At 33.9% G+C, this 23,453-nt stretch overlaps 1 protein-coding gene across 50 annotated transcripts in view; it reads left to right on the forward strand.

Annotated features, from left to right (window-relative positions):
• LOC145258179 (uncharacterized) overlaps positions 1 to 23,453 on the forward strand; it is a 399,192-nt gene that overhangs the window by 216,610 nt on the left and 159,129 nt on the right. For 37 of the 50 annotated variants that reach the window (XM_080116006.1, XM_080116009.1, XM_080116011.1 and 34 more), the window contains 3 exons: positions 8,891 to 9,002; positions 12,201 to 12,320; positions 14,884 to 14,907. In XM_080116006.1, the coding sequence (XP_079972132.1) occupies positions 8,891 to 9,002; positions 12,201 to 12,320; positions 14,884 to 14,907 (256 nt within the window). The remainder of the gene's footprint in view (positions 1 to 8,890; positions 9,003 to 12,200; positions 12,321 to 14,883; positions 14,908 to 23,453) is intronic. The other 13 variants (XM_080116008.1, XM_080116032.1, XM_080116033.1 and 10 more) reach the window with 1 other exon arrangement.

Here is a 23,453-nt window from a genome sequence, read left to right on the forward strand (position 1 = left end):
CGTGGTACATACAGCGCCTAAACTTCCCAAAATGGTCACCCATCTGGTACTGTCCAGGCTCAACATAGCTTAACTTTGGTGATCTGACGACGAGAACCGGTGTGTCAACATGATTGTGCCATATATATATATATATATATATATATATATAAATAAAGTTTAATATCAAATGTAGTAGAACATAAACCAGAAAAAAAAAACCCAGTTGGAAATAAGTCATACACCATCCACTATGACTATGCAATTTTTACGTACCTAGAAAACAGGCATATTAACCCTAACATAGTTATATGGGACAAGGGGAAAGAAGCAACCTTAAAAGTTAGTGTCCCCAATGCTGAGTTAAACGGAGCTTAGAGAAGAAAAGATATCGAAATACCAAGGTTTTATGTATCACATGAAAAGAAACTGGAATCTTAGGAAGATCTCCATTAATCCAGTAATTATAGAAACAACAGGACTCCTGAAAAGAATTTCAAAAATTACCTGGCAAATATACCCGTTGACCCAAGTGCACAAGGAATACAAACAATTGCATTTAAAGGAACAGTTAGAATCTTAAAAAGATCTCTGCAGTTAAATGGGCTGGTATTTGGGGGGGGGAATAAAAGTTCAAATAGAATTCATCACTGTATTTCCTCCTTCTCATAATTTTCTCTCTCAATTTCCAGCACGCATCTCTTCCTCTGCCAACAGGCTTTTTATTTGAGAAAAAAAAAACCTGGCTGCTGCATTTCATTTGCATATGTGTGTGGTGGGCGGTGTGATTCCACAAGATCACACCTTATAAAGCCAAGGCCGCCATCTTTAATATTTCTCTCTCTTTCCCTCCCTCTCTCTCTCTCAGATCCTCCTGAAGATAAGCACACACATATGGGTGCTTGCTTTTTTGACTATTAAATTCAACTCGACAATGTCTCAGTTTGAATACATGAGATAACGACTGACTGTCTGACATCCAGTAGGATCTCTCATCCCCATTTAAAACAAAATAAGAAAATTGTTTGGAGGAGGGGGCAGTGGTAGTAGGCAGGCAGGCAGGCTCAAACCCGTGACTCTAAGGCGGAAAAGAAAGTGAAAGAAAAGCTGAGATCTTACCGCTACACTAAAACTTGACAGGAAGTGAAAAGCATTCAAATTAATTGATGTCAATCAATAAGTTGACTTGAAGTGAATAAGTTAAGACTCATGCAGGCAAAGAAGTGAACATTGGCTGAAGGCCAGTTAAGCTTTCCGCTATCTGTCGTATTTTGCTTCCCCACGATTTTGGGGAAAACCAGCTCCCCTCAAAAAGCGGGAGCTCTCCAAATGAATAGCAGTTGTCTGATATGAAGGGTTTCCCCAACATTGATCAAAGCTAATTGCGTTTCTGGAGGTCCCGTCTGGAAAGCCCAGTGATCCACTGTGCTTCGATTAGTTTCGCTTTATTTATACGAAAAAGACAAACAAACATGCAAAAGAACGGAATAGAGGGAACTTTTTAAAAGTCAATCAAAATAAATGTAGAGACAACGTCCGTTTGCAAATCATAGATATTATAATCTAGGAAGTAAAATTGTAGATATTATAATCTAGGGAGTAAAATTGTAGATATTATAATCTAGGGAGTAAAATTGTAGATATTATAATCTAGGGAGTAAAATTGTAGATATTATAATCTAGGGAGTAAAAATTGTAGATATTATAATCTAGGGAGTAAAATCGTAGATATTATAATCTAGGGAGTAAAATCGTAGATATTATAATCTAGGAAGTAAAAATTGTAGATATTATAATCTAGGGAGTAAAATTGTAGATATTATAATCTAGGGAGTAAAATCGTAGATATTATAATCTAGGAAGTAAAAATTGTAGATATTATAATCTAGGAAGTAAAAGGAAACTTCCAAATAGATGTAACCTCGTCAAGAAACCCGGCGAAAAAAGCCTTTCTTAGACATGCAAAAATGCGCGCAGCCATTTTTCCTTTTATATATATATATATATATATATATGATTCTATTCCTAAACTTGGTAATAACAGACCAGGCTATCTGAAGATATCAGTTTCCTGACCCAAAATGCACCAAATAATGATATTGTTTTGCTTTTTTTCTTTCACTTTGCAAAACTGAGTTATGTTCTGCAAAGCCAAAAGCAAAGGCAACAATTCTTTTTAAAAACAACCAAACCAAACACCATGAATAAATAAAAATATAATCAACTTGAAGCATATACTGTTACAATATTTTTGGTATAATAAAAGAAGGCATGGTTACAAAAAGTAGAAAGTTCTATTTATAGACAGGAATGATAGGAACCGACCAATCAAATGGAAAGAAGCTCTGCTACTGACCAATCAGAAATTGGAATCGCTTCATAAAGCATACTGAATATTTTAGAATTCTGCACATACTTTTCGTTGTTTACACGAGAAGAAACTTTACGTTTCAAGACGTCTGTGGATTGGCTATCCAACAAGAAACTGTTCTTAGTCAACAAGCTTTTACAATTCAGGATTTCTACGGATTGTCTCTCCAATGGAAAACTCTTCTTTTCTAAAACTAAAATGGCTTACAACTCTGTTATATAGTGGGATGCGTTAGGATCAATATAACATGAAATATCTTACCGCAAGATGTCCAGCCTTTATGTGGGTATATTTGCAGCACATGATGAAAGAATGGAATAATTATGAACAAATAAGGAAATCACTCGCTGTTACATGGCGATATATGTTTATTATGAGGACACACACACACACACGCACACACACACATGACGACAATTCAAGCATAATACATGAAAGGTTAGAAGTCCAAGTATGATAACAGAAACGAACTGGAATGATGCTCATTTCTTCATTTTGAAAGTCACTCTGTTTTCCCTCCACTTTTTGCTTCCGGTTGTTGATTTCGCGAGAAGTCGCAAGAATTTAAAGTTTAGCACTCTGACAAGTGGAGGCAACTTTGCCCAAAGAAGTAAAGAATTACTATCCTTGCAGTATACCTTTGTATCGTCCTAACAAACTCAGAATAAACTTTTTTCCAAAATTATTAGATTCAGCATTAAATAACCGGGAAAAAGTTGATATACCATAAAACAAAACAACCAAACATCTCTTTTATGTATAGATTAGCAGGTGACTTAATCCACAATACATTGTAGTCTACATTGCACTGTAGAGAACCTACTGTTGAGTTTATTAAATTATTGAATTAAAGTTTACCATACAAAATTCAAGTATCATGGTTCAATTGTGCTCTAAACAGAAACATTCATCGTTTTATCAAAGAACCTACTGTTGATTTTATATGCTGGGTCTTTCTGCTTGTGCAGTGATAAAACTTCTCAAATGCACTTGTGGTGTTAGTCTGTATAAAGGTGTTAACTTTGGTCAAAATCAGACTGTTCATCCTTTAACTGGATTTTTTTATTATCGATTTTTGATATTTATCAGAGGCATCTCAATGCAAAACCTATCTGAGAACATTCTCAGATACATGAAGTACATTTCGTGTGAAATTTCAAAAGAAGTGGTAAGTGGTTTCAGAGTCCATAGGAACGAACACGCGCACCCAAGTGGCTTAGATTCCATTCCTAAAATTCTCTTGAAGCTGGGTTATCCTCGCCTTCCAGTTACCATAGTTTTTTTTTGTTTTTTGTTTTTTTTTTCTTTGTAAAAATGGATGAAATGTAAATTGGAATGTTTGCTTAAAAGAAGATGAACAAGCAATTGTATAAAAGGGTTTGACTTTGCAGATCTACGCCCCCCCCCCCAACCAATCGCCGCCACATATTTCCTGTTCTTTTACTGGGTGGGGAGGATGGATAGTTGTACCCATTTTTATCATGTCTGCTGTCATGTATTTTGGGACATGAGATGCTCATTGGGGTGATAGGAAGGAGGAGGTGGTTGTGGTCATTCATTACTGGGAATACTCCCTGGTGGTTCTTGGAGAGAAGTTGGAATAAATTTCTGAAATACATTTGTGAATGTGCCAGCATTTTTTTTTTTTCGTTCTTTCTTTCTTTTCTTTTTATCTCATTATCTATCATCTGTTCTTCACTCTTCTCCTCCCTTCTCTACCTTCTTTTCTCCATCTCTTTCTCTCTCCCCCCTTTTCCTTTCCCCCTTTCTCTTCTATCTCTCTCTCCATTTCTCTTCTATCTCTCTCCCCCCTTTCTTCCCCCTTCTATTCCCCCCTTCTCTTCTCTCTCCCTCCCACTTTCTCTTTTCTCTCTCCTTCCCTCTTTCTCTTCTCTCTCTCCCTCCCTCTTTCTCTTCTCTCTCTCCCTCCCTCTTTCTCTTCTCTCTCTCCCTCCCTCTTTCTCTTCTCTCTCTCCCTCCCTCTTTCTCTTCTCTCTCTCCCTCTCTCTTTCTCTTCTCTCTCTCCCTCCCTCTTTCTCTTCTCTCTCTCCCTCCCTCTTTCTCTTCTCTCTCTCCTTCCCTCTTTCTCTTCTCTCTCTCCTTCCCTCTTTCTCTTCTCTCTCTCCTTCCCTCTTTCTCTTCTCTCTCTCCTTCCCTCTTTCTCTTCTCTCTCTCCTTCCCTCTTTCTCTTCTCTCTCTCCTTCCCTCTTTCTCTTCTCTCTCTCCTTCCCTCTTTCTCTTCTCTCTCTCCTTCCCTCTTTCTCTTCTCTCTCTCCTTCCCTCTTTCTCTTCTCTCTCTCCTTCCCTCTTTCTCTTCTCTCTCTCTCCCTCTTTCTCTTCTCTCTCTCTCTCCCTCTTTCTCTTCTCTCTCTCTCCCTCTTTCTCTTCTCTCTCTCTCCCTCTTTCTCTTCTCTCTCTCTCCCTCTTTCTCTTCTCTCTCTCTCCCTCTTTCTCTTCTCTCTCTCTCCCTCTTTCTCTTCTCTCTCTCTCCCTCTTTCTCTTCTCTCTCTCTCCCTCTTTCTCTTCTCTCTCTCTCCCTCTTTCTCTTCTCTCTCTCTCCCTCTTTCTCTTCTCTCTCTCTCCCTCTTTCTCTTCTCTCTCTCTCCCTCTTTCTCTTCTCTCTCTCTCCCTCTTTCTCTTCTCTCTCTCTCCCTCTTTCTCTTCTCTCTCTCTCCCTCTTTCTCTTCTCTCTCTCTCCCTCTCCCTCTTCTCTCTCTCTCCCTCTCCCTCTTCCTCTTCTCTCCCTCTCCCTCTTCCTCTTCTCTCCCTCTTCCTCTTCTCTCTCTCCCTCTTCCTCTTCTCTCTCTCTCCCTCTTTCTCTTCTCTCTCTCTCCCTCTTTCTCTTCTCTTCTCTCTCTCTCACTCTTTCCTCCTCTTCTAGCCGCCTCTACATTCATGCCTTTGACTCTAGGAAGATGCTCATCTATCATGAAACTTGAGACTCCATTCGACTGCAGTTAACACCTCCACCAGTGTAGTAGGGACATTTATCACTATATATATATATATATTTTTATTTATTTATTTATTTTTATTTATTTATTACTAATGAGTCACCACTTATCCTAATGTGACTTTTAGCATTGATAAGTATTGATGACAAAAACAAATAAAAATCTGTAGGATGTATAGAATAAAAATATCATATTCCAAAAATCACGTAAATTTATCAAGTAGTTTTATTTTAAATAATAAAATCATCTTTAAGCAACTAATAGGAATTTCTAGCTATTAAAACATAAATCTAGTAAATATGAATGATTGAGTTATCTCCCTTGTTTTATAGGGATTTTTTTTCAAAATGCTGGCTGAGATAGTCACTTCTTGGATACTCATAAAATTTTTTTATCTTTTAAAATAAAACTACTTGATTAATTCATGTGATTCTTGGGATATGATATTTTACGTATATACAGATTTTTCTTTATTTTTGTTCTTAATATAGGAGAAATCCTGGACAAGAATCACATATTTTTACACACACACAACTAAATATTCCTACACAGTACCATACACTTATCTATATATTAATGTGATAGCGTGTGTGTTATTTTATGTGCCATGCTTACATCTGGGTTGTTTAATTGTTATGTACTTTCATTTCTTGTAATAAATAATTTTACTAAGAATTCTTCATAATTTTGGTTTTGGTTTCTATTATAACTGAAGGCACTTAAGTCATCTATTTTTTTATAAATAATTTTACCAAGAATTTTTCATAAGTTTTGGTTTCAGTTTCGATTATAGCTAATGCCACTCCAATAATCTATTTTTTAAAAATAATTTTATCAAGAATTCTTCATAACTCTTGGTTTTGGTTTTAGCTGATGGTACCATAGTAATCTATTTTTTTTATAAATAATTTTGTCAAGAATTCTTCCGAGGTTTTGGTTTCAGTTTCGATTATAGCTGAAGGAACTAAAGTTATATATCTATAATATAAAGCTGAACGTCTGTGTGTGTGTCTGGTCACGAATAGGCTCTTATATGGTTGACTATTATAGAAAATTGATCACATATAATGATAGAAGATGTATCGAGACACAGGAATGGGTATGTTTGATCTGGCATAATGATGATTCATTAAAATTGTGGGGTCTGCGTACACGCCTGGTCCACAAAGTATGGAAATAAAATATTAAAAAATTACAAAAAAAAACGTTTACAAGTGTTTTTGATATAGATGTACATAATAATACTTTGATAAGTATGTTTTAACTTAAATAGGGATAGTATAATAAAATTGTGGGGTCTGCATTCGCACAAACTTTAAAGACTTTTCATATCTATCTGCGTAAGTATAATTTGATAATTATGTTTCAGTTTGAAGAAATATGGTATAATAAAATTATGGGGTGTTCGTTCGCGCCTGACCTCCATAGAATAGAAATATGTCACAAAGTTTAACAAGGTTTTTTTAATATAGATCCGCAGAATATTGTGATAAGTGTTTCAGTGTGAGCAGGTATGGTATAATAAATTATGGGGTTTATCTATTATATTTTTACTTTCATCATATTTTGCTTTGGTTTTGATACCTCCAAATTTGAAGCTATCTCTTTACAACCCTTCCTTTTCATAACCTATTATACTTTCATAAATCAGAATCCATTTTCTGTAGGTGGTTTTTGAATCCAGTCAACGACAGGTACTTTTGCTAGTATATATATATATAAGTTTGAGATTCGCTTTCTATTCAAGCTGATGAACCTAAGTCATATGAATATATTTTTTTATTTTTGAAATCGCAACTTTGTAATATATAAAAATCGATAGAACAGTAACTCTATAATAATATATATAAAATCTGCAAGAATTAAAATATCATATTTAAGCATACTTTACGACTGGGCTGCACTGGGAGTCCCTGCTAGTTTAGATAAATACTTTTGCAGTTTTAACAAAAGAGCTACAATAATATCAGAGCGTCTCCATTTACACTGAATATCTACAGAATGCCAGCATCAATATATTACATATGAATGAGTCCCCTGTGGACTTTTCACAGGTCTCACTAGTATAGGTTATTGCCATAGTTTTATTCTAGGTAGTTGTTATAACCATTTAGCTAGATCACAAACCATATTATTTTCTGTTAACTAATTTATTTTCTGTTCGGAAAGCAAAAAAAGCCTCTTATATAATGCAAAAAATAAAAGAAATGAAAATAAAATGAGGAAAAGAAATTGGAAATTTTTTGCTTTTCTGGGCTAAACAATTGGCATTGCAATAAATTGATTTGGATAAATTGTGTCTGTAAAACGATCTCAGACTCTCATGGCTACTGTGTCTTGTTGCTTGGATACCATGTTACTATGGATCTTGCGGAGGGAGAGAGAGATGGAAAGATTAGTGAATTGTTCTGGTGAAATGTTAGCCATCAGTGCAGAACTGAGCCTAAGTTTGATTCTTTTAGAAAGAAAAAATTTTATTTAAAAATTTTTTCTTTAAATTCTGATTTTGATTTTATAATTTTCATCCTCTCTTGGATGGGAGATGATGGTAGTCTAGTGGTTAACGACACAGACTGACAACCGGAGTGTCCTAAGTTCAAATCCAGTTTGTTCCACAAAAAATTACTTTCATTTAGGATATTTGAAACCTTCACATGATCCCCGTTGTCTTTCTAGAACAAATTTTAACTAGAAAAATATCAGGGAAATCAATGCTAACAATAAAATCTTCGGATTCATACGATATGATGACAATGATCCTCTCTTGGATACAGTGGGGAAACAATATGAAAATCAAAACCTACAAAGTTTAGCCGAAATGCTCAAGATTCACTCCAAAACTAATTAACCGATCATTATGAATTTGGAATGTGTGTGAAGTCATAATGTGGGCTATATTTAGTTTTAAGCAAAGAGTATGTAATACTTGTGGTTCCGTAAAGGTCCGGAGGAAAGACACAGCTCTTTATTTAGTGAAAACAAAATGTATTGAACAGAAAAGCAAATACAACAAATAAAGAGTGTGGTTATACGTCAGTCCGACTGTCAAGTGTACATGACTCATGCATTGACACATTCTCCTATTCTTTATATTGAGTGGAAAAGTTTATTATTATCTGTAGGGTGGACACATCACAAAAAATTATGAAAGTTATGCTGATGTGAGAAATATCCTAGCACCTTCCATGCACAAGAAGTGGTCTTACAATTTTAATGAGAAAGATTCAATGGATATATCTGTTTTCTGTGGCAAAATGGTTAAAATACAATTTAAGCATGAGACTTAGAAACTTTGGCATCCTGCAACACACAAAATGCTCCATCGCATTTAGTCTATAGCCAGCTCCACATTGTTCCTCCAGCTTTTGCCTATTGATTGGAAATCTCTTGATTGTATGTTTCCAGTTCATTTTTGCTCTTCCTCCTCTATCTATCAGTGGTTCACTGATAATTAAACATTATTCAAACCATAAAACCAAATGGACGACCCATGACCTGCTAAGTTCAAATCTTTTATTAACATTTGCATAAATTTTGTAGGAATACTTTATGTTCATTGGTTTTTATTTATTTTTTTTTTTTTCAGGAAAACCGCAAGTTGAAGTTTTGGTATGTGGAGGCAACAGAATATCTTGACCAGGTTACAAGAGCCTACGATTTCTTCAAAGAACTTATTAAACCTGATGACTTACCAAGAGGTACCAAATGTTTTTTTTTTCTTCTTATAAATTTATCATATACCTTCCCGACGTGTTGCTTTCATACCTTCCTGACGTGTTGCTTTCATACCTTCCTGACGTGTTGCTTTCATACCTTCCTGACATGTTGCTTTCATACCTTCCTGACATGTTGCTTTCATACCAAACTAATTCTGTTCTACTTGCTGACTAATTTCAAAGTCACAACGGTAAGATGCAGTATCGTTACTTAATTCTTTTTTTTACTCTTGTTCACTCCAAACAAGGCCATTTGGACATAACGGGCTACTATTTGGGACCATGTCCAAAGTGGACTTGGGCAGTGAGATGTCTTCACCTTACATATAAATTTGTGTATGTTAGTATAGTCGGGGAAACAGGTAAGGAATTTCAAATCTTAGCAATTTGAAGGAAGAAACTTTTACAGTAGAAAGCTTTCCATTATCTAGGGACCCTACAATGAAAGGGTGGAATTTTGTTGCTAGATGAGTTTGCCTGGGATATGTATGTCGAGAGGGTACAAGTGCAATGAGTGCATCAGAGTATATTCTATTAAACTACTTGCAAAACAGGCACAAGGATGCAACACTGCAGTGATGGGACAGGGGTTGAAGCTTGGCTAATAGTGAGGGGCCTATTAGATTGAAGACTTTTTTGGACCCTGTCTAAGAATGAGAGATTCGTGGTTGATGCACTGGCCAACATGTGGCAACAATACTCATAGGCAAATGGTAGCTTCATAGAGATGCAGGATACTCTCATGTGTGAGTAATTTTCTAGCATAGTAGAGGGAGCTCACTTTCTTTTGCAGCAGCCTTTGCAATGTCCTCAATGTATTTGTTCTAATTTACGTTGCTTGTGAATGTTAGGCATTTGAAAGATATGCACTCGGTTTGGGTTTTATTAGTCATGACAATCAGTGGTTGAGAAGGCTCCTTGTAATTGTTAAAGGAAAGAAGTTTAGTCTTAGTAGCATTGAATGTTGCCACCAATTTATGGACCTTATTCCACTACAAACTAGAGGCCATTTTCTAAGGTTTCAGCTATTGTCTTAGATATGTGTATGTTTGTTTTCTCTCATGTCTATTATAGAATTTTGTATTTGCAAATATACCCGTCTGAGACAGAATGTTATCAGGGAAGCCGTTTATGAAGATCAGGAATAATAAAGGTCTAACAATCGACCCCTGAGACACTCCTGCATTATGTTGTTTGGATATATGTCCATCAAAGACAACCTGGATTTTCCTCTTGTCTAGGAATGATCTAATTATATTTAGCAATATATTTGCCTCCATGTTGCTGGTAAGAGTATAAAAAAATCTTTCCAAAGTGGTGCCCTCTAGTGTTAAAACCAAATATCTACAAGAGAGATAACTCTTGCAGAATAGCAACGTTTTTTTTTTGTTAAGAGTTTTAGTTGCAGACAGACACCAAATCTGTATTATAGTAAAATGTAACCGATTTTTACAACATTGAATTTGAGAAATGCTAACATGTTTACCAATCAATTTCTTCCATTTTTCCTACTGATTCTATAAATGCCAACATTTTTATTCACAATTGTGTATTGTATATGGTCTCTGTTGTATTCATTGATTTCACCTCCATTTGAACTCCTGCTGTATAACTTGCCTTAGTTATTTAAGAGCAACATACATTCACAATCAAATTTTCAGGTAAAGGAAAACTAAAATGGCTTTACTTTCATTGAACGCAATGTGAAAATATAAAGATGAAAAGCCCATGTTATTCTGTTATGAAATGCTGTATTAATATCAATAATTCAGAGTGTTCTTTCGACACTGATTGTTTTGGTTTCATTGCAAATAGATTAGCACTTAGAATTCATTGTTCGCTTTGCCATTGTTCAGATTTATCGATAATGTTGGGATTAAGATTCTGAATTGATATCTTGATGGAGTGGAAAAGTGGCTGCGCGTTGCATGGATTTGTTTGGTGCAATTGTTAAAAAGAAAATAATCCACTGTATAGTACATGTGTACAAATTTAATTGCCTAATTCTGCACCCCTAAATTTTATTATGGGTTGTTTGTGTGTCATTTTTTTTTTTGTTTTTTAAAGAAAAAAAAAAGATACTTAAAAAAAAAATTTTTTTTAATCTATAAATCTAAAATATATTGGTTTCTCTAGCTCCATTTTTTTTCTTTCCTTATCTCTCTCCCCCTCTTTCTATCTATCTCTTCATTTACCTCCCCTTCTCTCTATCTCTCTTCATCTCCTTTCTCCTTTTCTCTATCTCTCTCTCTTCATCTCCCTTCCCCTTCTCTTCATTTCTTTCCTCATCTCCCTCCCTCCCTTTCTATCTCTTTCTCTCCTCATCTCCCTCCCTTCTCTCTATATCTCTCCTCATCTCCCTTCTTCCTCATCTCACTCCCTTCTCTCTTCATCTTCCTCCCTTCTCTCTCTTCGTCTTCCTCCCTTCTCTCTCTTCGTCTTCCTCCCTTCTCTCTCTTCGTCTTCCTCCCTTCTCTCTCTTCGTCTTCCTCCCTTCTCTCTCTTCGTCTATCTCCCTTCTCTCTCTTCGTCTTCCTCCCTTCTCTCTCTTCGTCTTCCTCCCTTCTCTCTCTTCGTCTTCCTCCCTTCTCTCTCTTCATCTTCCCACTTCTCTCTCTTTATCTCCCTTCCCTCTCTCTTTATCTCTCTTTCTTTTTCTTCCTCTCTCTTTCTCTCTCTCGTTTTCCCTCTCTTCCCCATCCTCGAGGACCACAATAAAAAAAAAATGAAACAGGAAACCGTTATATATTTATTTTTTTTAAACTTTGCTTTTTTTCAAGTTAAATCCTTTTAATTTACAGACACATTTTTATATTCCAATTAATTAATTATGCACATATTCCTAAAAGTTTTGTCACATTCTTTAGAACAAAATTTTCACCTGTTATTATTGTCTTGGGCCAATCATTCAACTCTCAGGAATAACATGCCAGTATTAACTCTTATCTAATCATCCTATCTCTTTGGGAGTTGTTCCTCTTCGTCTTTATTCCATGAAATCTGCTTTATATGATTTCACAGTTCTTATCCAGAATCACCCTCCATCCATATATTCAAAAACAAAGAAAATTCTGTATGATATATGTACCTGTGACGAAATAAAAATATATTTCAAAAGTTGGATTAAAATTAAACGTAAACTTGTGCGATTATAATTTCTTGGATTCTGTTTCTTTGCAGATTATGTTGGTTTTATCAAGAAATGCATGAAACAGATGCAGGGCCCTCAATACAAACAAATCAAGAAAGTCGATCTGACCATGCAACAATTAAACAAAGATGATGCTCCTCTCAGTCCAGGTAAGTCCCATTTTAATGATCTCTTCACTCCTTCAAGAGGGGAGAAAAACATTGTTATTTTCGTAATTTTTTTTTTTTTTGATATTTCAAATTTTGTTTAATATTTATATCTTTTATGATGGACTTGTAAAGAATGAATTTTAATAATTTTATATTTGCTCAGCATTTATTTTGATTGAAATATATTCCATTAATTCACTAATAACTTTTTTCTTTGCCTTTTTATTTTTAATTAAGCACCCAGTTTCATACATGAAAGACTTAATAATTTCTTTTTATTATAAATTCAAGATTAATTTTTATGTTTGTTCTCTTTTTAATTTAATTTGTGAATGTTGTTACTGAATTTTGTAATAAGTAAAATGTATTCTTATTTTCATGTCTGCGTACGAGGTGTGGTAAAAAAATATCAAGACTAACTGAAGCTGCGATTTATAGATGTGACATTAATTTTCCTCTAAATAGTGCGATTTGAAATTATGTAGAAGTATGAGAGGCCATCACTTATCTGCTTGTGAGGCAATGACTGACCACATGTCGCAGAGCTGGTCTAGATGAATAGGAGCAGTTATCCCTCTTTAATTTGAATTACAAATTCTTGTGCAACAACTCTATTTCAACAAATATAGCCTATTGAGCACCTCCCTTTGTAGGGATTCTCTTACATGAGGATGCTTCTGCTATGAAGTAAACCCTGAGCCTCCAAAAACAATGGTGCACCATTTTCTTAGGCCTTTCTTTCTTACATGGCCCTGCAGGTTGCGAATGGAGGTGTTTCAACTATTAATAGAAAACAGCTTTGAATAACTAAAAGAAGCCATTTTTTTATTTATTTTTTTATTACATTTTCACCCCAAACAAGGAACATTGTCACTTTGATGTAGGGGGCTACTATGTGGGGAGTTGGGCAGCAAGATGTTGGTTCACATTACACTTGAACTTCTGCATGTCAGTACAGTTAGGGAAGCAGGAACTCAGAAGGGAATTCCAAAGTCTAGCGCTTCTGGGGAAGAAACTACTGGAGTAGAAGGCTCTCTGAGATCTGGGGATCTCAACTGTGAAGGGGTGGGATTTTGCTGCTTGTCGGGTTTGTCAGGGTATTTACGTCGAGGGGGTACAAGTGCTTGCAGTTCTTTGGAGTTTTCACCGTTAAAGTATTTGTAGAACAGGCAGAGGGATGCTACATTTCGTCGATGGGACAGAAACTAAAGCTTATATGACAGTTCAGGACCTATTAGGTTGGCGACTCTCCTTTGAACCTTGTCTAGGAGTGAGAGACTAATAGCAGATGAACCAGACTAAATATGACAACAATACTCCATTGTTACTGAAGAGATTATAAAAAAAGATGAAGCAAAAACCTTGATACTTATCGGCCAGCATTCAAAACTAAGAGGGCCCCTCAACCCATTTTCACACTAGGCGGGAAGTGGTAAGCAAAAGTGTCAAGCTTCTTGTCTCAGAAAGGGGCACTCCAGCCATAACAATCAGGTACCGTCATCAGGCCTTGATATAAAAAGGTCCTGGGTCCTCGATTTCCATCATATGAACCGACAGCAAAAAAGAAATAAGAGATCTGAAAACCAATCTACTATTTTGGGATTGTGTCTAACAGAGGACTGGGGAGTTGAACAGCGAGATGTTTGTTCACATTACATTTAAACTTCTGCAGGTTAGTATAGTCAAAGAAACAGGAATTTAATTCCAAAGTCTAGCAGTCCGAGGGAAGAAGCTATTAAAGTAGAAGGCTTTTTAGCATCTAGAGACCTCAACAGTGGGATTTTGCTGTTTTGTCGGGTTAGTTAGGAGTATGTATATCGAGGAGGTCACAAATTCTATGAGTTCATCGGAGCACATTCCATCAGAGTACTTCTAAAACAGATATTGGGATGCAACACTACAATGATGGAACAGAGGTTGGAGCTTGGTCAATAGTTCAGATCCTATTAGATTTGAGATTTTTTTTTTTTTTTTTTTTTTTTTTTTTTTTTTTTTTTTGGTGGCCCTTGTCTAGGAGTGAAAGATTAGTGGTAGATGCATCAGTCCAGATGTGGTAACAATACTCCATGTATGGGCGAATGGTGGATTTGTAAAGATATACAATGTTCTCTGGGACAAGTAATTTTCTAGCACGATAGAGAGAGCCAATTTTCTTTGCAGCAGCCTTGGCAATGTCCTCAATGTATTTTCTCCAATTCATGTTAACTTTGAATATTAAGCTGAGAAGTTTGATGGACAAGTTCTCAGGTCGGGTGTTATTTGTCATAGTAATTGTTGGTTGCACAGAAAAAGGTTTTATATTTCTATCTCTATTCTAAGTTTGACAAGTGGAACAAAACATCAAATTATAGGTTAACAGTTTGCTTTTGTCTCCTCAGGGGTTCCTCTTCTTTTCTCGATTTTCATGCCACATTTTGTTTTCTTTTCTTTTTTTTTAACTCCTTAATAGTTTATCCAGCCATGGTCTTATTATTGTTTATCACACTTCGTATGTATGATAGATATATTGTATTTATGTATGTGTGTGCACTGCAATTGTTATTCATTGTATTTTTTTCTGTAGAATCTATTATTGAACCAACCATTGGTAGGTATTCACAACAAATCACAGAATTGCATGGTGTTCACTGGTAGGAGAAAAAAAAAGGAAGAAAAATAAAGTGCTTTTATAGCATTCCTTTTTGTTTTTTCTTTCTCTTTTTTCTCTTTTTCTTTTTCCCTTTTCTGAATCAAGGTTGCAGTTTTTATTTTTATATACATTTTATTTACTTACTATTAACTTTATCATTCTCATTTCATGACTCGTTTCTGATCAGTCATTGAACCTTAACCTCCTTAGCATCACACTTACTATATTGGTCGGAGGGAAGAAGTGAAGTTGTTCCCTTGATACTCTTCCCCCAGGGGCAGATATCTTTGGAGATATTTTTGAAAAAGACTGATGGCAATTTTAACCTAAACTAGATTCTTAGATATGTTTGTACAGAAGTTTTGTCAGTCTATCAAGTTTTATGGAAAATGTGGTTAAAGGCATAAAATAAGTGGCCATGATTGGCATGTGCCTGCTGTAGGGAAGCAGTGATGCATGTACTAGGAGTCCTTTCAATACCAGAATAGTACAATTATGCAAATTTAGGTGCTATTGGGAGTTTGAGGTGTCAGAATAAAAAACATATATTTTTGCTCGGCAGATGTCTTTTGGTATGCTGGAAGTGTGTCTATTCTCTTTTCAATTAGAAATAATTTATGTGACTGAAATAGGAATGAATTGCCTAAATACATCTTTCAGTCATGTTAATTATAATCTTTCAAGTTTGAAATGGCGCCTTCATCATTAATCATGCAGATTCAATATAAAGAACATTGTCATCAGACTCCTCTTTTGATACTATTGTCTTCATCTCTTTGTTAAATACAGGAAATAAAACGGCTGCAGAAACTGTAACAATGTCGGCTGCAGATACTGCAAACATGGCTGGTGTTTGCTTGGTTTATCAGTGCAGTAAGATATGGCACAAGGCTAAAATGTGAGAAAAACCAGCTCTTCCAGGGATCACTTCAGCTGGGTACAAAAATAGTCATCAGTGGACTTGTTGGCATTCCCTGGTTGAGGTGCTTCAGGTCATTGGCAATAATCCTTTTCCTCTCAAGGAGTAGTGCACTTCCTAGGTCTGAGCTGGAGCATATCTTCATTCCAATAAAGAAGAGTCTGGTACTGTCATAGAAGTTCCTTTGTTGTCGGATTGATTGCTGAGACTGGTACGGAAAGAGATTTAGGGCAGCTACCATAACCAATAGTGTTACAAGATCGCTGAGATCTTTCATTGGCACAGCCTTTGCAAATGTTACCACGCTTTCAAAACTAAATAAATATTAACTATATATTGTTAATATTAGCAACAAAATAATTGTTTATTGATTCTAATAAAATGAAGTATTTTGCCGGTGTCTATCTTGAAGGTCAAAAGTTATAGTCAGCTAATATACTTCCTAACTTCTGGCATAGCGCTACCGGAAGCGGTGACAAGGCAAATCAGTTTCTTCACGTTTATTGTTCTTCTTCAGTATTTCTATTGGGAAGCAATTCGTTGAAATGAAATGTAACAAAAGGACACTATCAAAAAGTATACAATAAAAATTAATGAAATTATGCAGATAAAAATAGCACAATTATTAAATAGTTCATTAATTAAAAAGATTTTAAACTGTTTTCAGTAATTCTTTAAAAAAATATAACTTATTTCAATAATCTATATATTAATAGGATAGCGTATGTGTTATTTATTTTGTATGTCACACTTACATCCGAGTGATTGTCATTTAATTGTTATGGATTTCCATTTCTTGTAATAAATAATTTTACCAAGAATTCTTAATAAGTTTTAGTTTCGGTTTTGATTATAGCTGATGGCACTCCAGTAATCTAAATTTTTTTATAAATAATTTTATCAAGAATTCTTTCGAAGTTTTGGTTTCAGTTTTGATTCAAGCTCATTCAAGTCATATGGATATATGTTTTTTACTTTTGAAATCGCAACTTTATAATATACAAAAATCGATATAACATTAGCTCTATAATAATATATATGAAATCTGCAAGAATTAAAATATCATATTTAAGTGTACTTTACGCTGTGTGTCCCTGCTAGCTTAAATACTTTTGCAGTTTTAACAAAATAGCTACAATAATATCAGAGCGTCTCCATTTACGCTGAACATCTACAGAATGCCAACATCAATATATTACATATGAATGAGTCCCCTGTGGAATTTTCACAGATCCCGCTAGTTCTTAATTAAAATATGACAAAAAAAAACTTTTCAATGATTATTAAATGAAAGAAAGATTGGAAAAAGGTAATAAAAAAAGAGTATATGAACAGGGGAGGTATAGGCATGAGAGAAAAAGCGAAGGAACGGATTTGTCTTGTCACTGTTTCTGGTAGCACTATGCCGGAAGTTAGGAAGTACATTAACTGACTATAACTGAACCTGGATCCTTTTCTTGGAAGATGAGCATTTTGACTTTAAAGCAGATTTTATTTATTTAGTTTAAAAATTGGAGATCCATTTAGTTAAGTGTTCTTTTCTTTCTTTTTTTTTCTTTCTTAGAGTCAACACCTAGCACCTCCTATTTGCTAGAACCTTACATGACATCTGGCTATGATAAAATTCTTGCAGCAGCTGAATTGAATTTCAATGTTCAGATTTCTGCTAGTCACGCTTTTAGACTACCAATAAGCTTAGTCTTTTGGCTAGGAACAAAGTGTAGTATCTGTTCTGATACTACACTTCACCTTTTCGGCTCTCAGTCAGTGAAGGAGAAATGCTTCACAACTGAGACAATTTTTATTTTTGTTCCTATCCAAAGTGCCTCTTTTTTGGGGAGCTGGATTTTCCCCACATTAAAAACCGATTTTGTGTCTAACTCTGCCCTTGTGGGGAGGCAAATAAATAGGAATAACCTGTTTGTTTTGCATATAGTGTTCTAGCTGACTCTGTTAAACAAACCTGTGGAACTGTCTTTACACTTCACTTTAAAAAATATATTACTGGCCAGGAATATGTAACCCATTTCACCTTGGGGGGGGGGATACATTTATTTTTTTATTTGATTGCCATAAACTGTGATAATTTTCATTATGAATAAAAACTAACTATAGTCGTTACGCTGGCCTTGGTGATATTCGGCTATTAATGCTAAGAAAGTTAAGGGAGAAAAAAAATATATTTATCATTATTATTTTAATGCATTCACACCAGCAGAAGCAGATGGCGGTATTCATCAGGACACAAGCGGCAACAAGTCTCTCTTATGCTCCAGCACAATTTTTTTTGTTGTTGTAGTATTTTCATATGTGCATGAATTTTTTCCTTTTTTAGTTAAAAAATGTAGCATTTAATGGATTCAATATTTTTATGTTTTAGCTCAAAATTGTACTCTTTTGTGTGTGTTTATGTGTCATGAGAATTTGTCAAGCTTATGCAACATAAGCCTGACGAATTCTCCTGTTGCATAAGCCTGATGAATTCTCACGAGAATAAAACGTGGAATATTCTGTGTAGCTTAATTGCCTTATATATTTTTATAACTCACTATATATATATGTAATATATAGGTCCATCCTTTGAGCTGATGGTCTATCGGCTATCTATCCATCATATACACAGAATGCATATTATAGAAAGCATATTTATGTACATGATTCAGAAAGCTATCCTTCCAGCCATTATCTCCTCCTTCTGGAGGAAAGTTAGTTTATAACTGGTCGCAAGTATTTTATCAGTTTTTACCGTCTGGGCACACTAGTACTACTACTACTAATAATCAGCTTTGCATAAAAGACTTGGTTGATTGTTTCTTTGTAAGAAGTTTTTTTCCTAAATAAACTTTGCCGTGTTCTGGAGAAATTCACATGAAATGGAAGTCATCAAACATAATCTTTTATTGCTTGTCACTTTTATAAATTATTGGGTAGTGTCATTTCCATGGTGATTATCAGTTTCATGCCCATTGTAATTCTTTTTCTTTTTTTTTTTTCTCACTATTTTCCTCACTTTTTAAATTTTTGTTTTTGATTTTTATGTTAATTTTTAATTTTTTATTTATTAACTTTTAATTCTTAACTTTAAATTTTGTACTTTTAAAAAATTTTTAAATTAAAAAAATGATTTTTAAAAAAATTTAATTTAAAAATCTTTTCATTTTTTTTAATTTCATTTTTTAATTATTTTTATTTTTTTTACATTTTACTTATTTTTTTATTTTATTTTCTCTTTTTTTCTCTTTTTATTTTTTATTTTCTCTTTCTTTTTTTTTTTTTTTTCAAAATGTATTTCTGGTTAAATTTATACTTATATGTTGCTCATTAAAATGACTATAACTCTTTCACAAAGGCCGCTATGCCAAGATCATACTTCTCTTCTTGGTTTTATCTTTCCTGTGATCCTGTCCAATAGCTGGTGTTGAAATTTCTTCATTTCCTGTTTATTTTCAACATATCTTTTAATTTTTATCTCTGCCTTCCCTAATTTCCCCTTGAGAATACAGTAGTTGCCTTGGTAGTCATTCAGCTTCCATTCATTTCAGGTGTTCTAGCCATCTGAGATTCTTTTATTTTTTTAGGTTTTCTACAAAAGTCAAAATGGAGAAAAAGAAAGATTTCTCAAGGAATAGTGTTAGAAATTTAGAATTAAATTCTTTGTTTAAAGATTCTTTTGTTTTATTAAATGACTTTTTATGAAAAACTTTATTTATAATCTCTTTCATTTAGCTAACCAATGAACAAACAAACAGTTTTGAGCTTTAGACCTTTTTAGCTTTATTGCACCACACAAATTGTAATGTTTTTATTTGCTTTTAAGTTGTAAAAATGCTTTTTTTAAAAGAATCCTTTTAGCAACTAGTTGTTTTTGTTTTCTTCCAATCAGTTCAAGGTTAAATCCGTTGCTCGATTCCAGTTTAAGAAATTTCAATGAAAAGAATTTTTTTTTATTATTCATATTTCATTTTCAGTTTAAAAAGTCTTGATGATTTTTTTTTGTTTTTGTTTAGCAACTAGTTTATTTTTTTTTTGTTTACTTCCAATATAGTACTTACATAGTTCAAATACAAGAAATGTCAATCAAAATTATTAGAAACAATTGAACTTGAGCACAGCTTTTATTTAATGAAGATATTTTCTTTTTCTTCCTCCATCTTAACACTTCTTATTGATTGTGACACTTGATTCGAAAGAAAAAAAAAATATGCACAAAGACTACAATTTACTTTGACGATTTATTTTAGGTGATTACTGAGTTGTTTTTAGTAATAATAATCTCTCTCTCTCTCTCTCTCTCTCTCATATATATATATATATATATATATATATATATATATATATATTAGAAGGGGGTTAAAGAGTATATAAAGCTTATTTAAGATTAGATCTATCAAGATGTGTAAAGCTCAACAGGTATGGTGGAGCTTAAATATAATAACAATTATAGACAAGACAAAATCATATTTTGGTATACATAGATTTATTTTTCAATGTAACAAGGAGACACATTATCCTCCTCTGTTCCTTATAGCTCCTAATCTATCGCAAATCTCCAGCTAAATAAAATATATCTACATATTTAAATTCTCTCAGATTACTCCGCTCACCCCTTATCCATCACAATCCTATATACCAGATACTTTAATACCCCTCCCTCAATTATCCCCACTAGCTAGATGTTGCAATGAATTGTTTGCAAACTAGCCCCTCTTTTGATGAGAAACAGTATGCTTCAAAATACCTAGGTATACAGAGCGTATAACACCTCCCCTAATTACTGTCTTATTACATCGACAAATAAATCTATGTAACCAAAATATGACTTTGTCTTGTCTATAATTGTTGTTATATATATATATATATATATATATATATATATATATATATATATATATATATATTCCTCAAAACCTCTGACTTTGATGAAGGGGGGACTAAAACTTGTTACTATGGTTTCAGATGATCTGAAATAACGGCAAAGGGACACTTGATTCCAAATATTTCTCATATTAAATTTCCCCTTTTTTGGAAATAAGGTATGATTATGAATATCTCCAATATCAGATAATCTTTATACACTGTGAAATTTACTTTATGTATGAAAACCAAAGAGGGGAGATATAACATATTAGAAATATTTGGAACCAAATCTCCCTGTACTGTTATTTCAGATCATTTGAAATCATAGCAGCAAATTTTAGTCTTCCCTCCATTAAAGCCAAACGTTTTGAGGAAATATTTATATAATGAAGCATTAATGATACAAAGCAAACCAAAAATCCCAAATATATGTAGGTCATCCACAAGAAAAACATATGCAGAAACAACCTCCACTGCCAGAGCTCTACAGACAACTTTATCTTTAGTTGACCTTTGACAACTAAATATTTTCGTTTACTAGCCAAATAGAAAAGTTACTAGCCAAACCCTTATGACTTTTGGAATATGTCATCTTCATTCCATGACAAGTACGTACATTATAATGATTTTTCTGTATTTATTTTTTTAAATAAGTGTAATTCTAAATATGCACTGTATGTTATGTTTAGACTTGAAGCGATAAACGGTCAAATTTCTCCAGATGTTTTCTTACACAGCTTTCGTTGAAAAAAAAAAAAAAGGAGTATGTTGATCTATTCAACTGTTATTGTTTAAATTTAAATAATTTGACTTTGCTAGTTTTATTTAAACACACAAAAAAAAAAGGTTGAAAAGACATTTTTCACCCAGCAATAAACTTTGGAAGATTATTGGTGTAAAAAAAAAAAACAACAATCGCCAAAAGATAAGCATTTTATTATTTCTAGTCATCACTTTGAAAAAAAAAAAAAAAATCACTTGCGACTGTTTCACTCAGAATGTAAAGCTCTGACTGCTAACAATACAAAAGCATTCTCAACTTAAGTATTCCTAATGACATTGAGATACACACCTGCATATAGGTTTAAATTTTGTGTACTCTGTATTTCTGTACTTTTGTATCAACCAATCGCATATTTCTATTGGCATGCAAACAGACAAACTCCAAAAAAATAATATATAGATTATTAGCAGGCCACCTGGCCTTGACCGATCGTAAAATATGCATAAATGTTATATTTTAATTCATACAGAAACTGGGACATGTGGATGCGAGTCTTATGTTTTTTTTTTCTAAACAGTTCACTTCTTGTAAGTAAAAAAGAAAATACTCGAGCTGAGATCAAAACCAAAACCTAAAGACAGTGAGTCAAGTGTGATAACCATTAGGCCAGTTTGAGACTGTTTAAAAAGTGTTTTCAAACCTACTTATTCTTAACATAAGGAAGCTGTCATGTGAACATTCACACATGTACATTCATGAAACACATACCAATCTTTCAATGTCAACTTCTTAGCAGCCATTTTTCCGGATGAAAACTGATTAAAAAGTTTTCCATATGTCTGAATATCCTATATACCAAATTTCAAGACTGGAGATCAAAAATTTGTTGAGTATATAGAGTGAGAAGTGTCCTCTTAAACACACACATTCTCACTTTTATAGATGTATATATATATATATATATATATTATTATTATTATTATTATTATTATTATTATGCTGGTATGGTTTGCAATTTCATGTCAATCCTATTATGCAGTTTTTCGAAATTCATTCATTGAAGGTCATTTCTTCCATTTTTCAGAGCACATGTTTGGTAAGACTAAAAGACCATCAATTTATTACCATTCTCTTTACTATTCAAATGACATTTTCTTTCTTCATTGATAATTTTTTTTAATGCTTTGCTGTCTGCATTTAAAAGGAAATTCTCTCCCCTTTTCAAAATTGCAGCACCCACCCAACCTCTATTTAAAGGAAATATGAACTTCTTTTCTCTCTCTCTCTCTCTCTCTCTCTCTCTCTCTCTCTCTCTCTCTCTCTCTCTCTCTCGTCTTACCTCGATTCCTCTCTTCCTGTTAAAGAAATATCAAATTTTGGCCTTCAAATATTAAAAATCAAACTTTAAATGTTTCGTTGGTTATTATAAGTAGTGAGAATGATGGAGGATAATTAGTTGCTGGCTTTGTGCGGCTAGCTAATAACGTAGATAAACTAGATCTTGATTCCTGAACTAAAGTTATATTCATCACAGATAAAATTAAGTCTCTTCTCTTCTAAGTTTTACATCACTTTGGTACCCTTATGAAGATTAAAATAAAGATGATACCAAACCTTATGTCTAGAATTCTTATTCGAATTTCGATCAATAGCCATTACATTGAATCAGGACTGTAGTTTTTCAACCATGTCACTGACTTTATAGATGCAGCACTCTTCCTAGATGCTAATGTCCAAGTAAATGTATTCTGGAATTTTAATGTCCACCACAGTAGTTGGCTTGGTTCCTCGAATTACACAGACACAGCTAGTAGCAGCATAGTTTCTCTAGAAGTCATTCACTTACACAGTCACATTTCCAACCCGCTTCCCCGATCTTGAAGATCAGCAAGCTTCACCCCTAGATCTATTCCTAACTATAATACCTGAGGATTGTGTGACAAATGCTCATAGTCCACTTGGGAACACCAACCACCTTGTAATATTGGTAGACATCACCCTAAG

Source organism: Euprymna scolopes, chromosome 33, assembly GCF_053919585.1.
Source record: "Euprymna scolopes isolate OS-2025 chromosome 33, ASM5391958v1, whole genome shotgun sequence".
NCBI classification, from domain to species: domain Eukaryota; kingdom Metazoa; phylum Mollusca; class Cephalopoda; order Sepiida; family Sepiolidae; genus Euprymna; species Euprymna scolopes.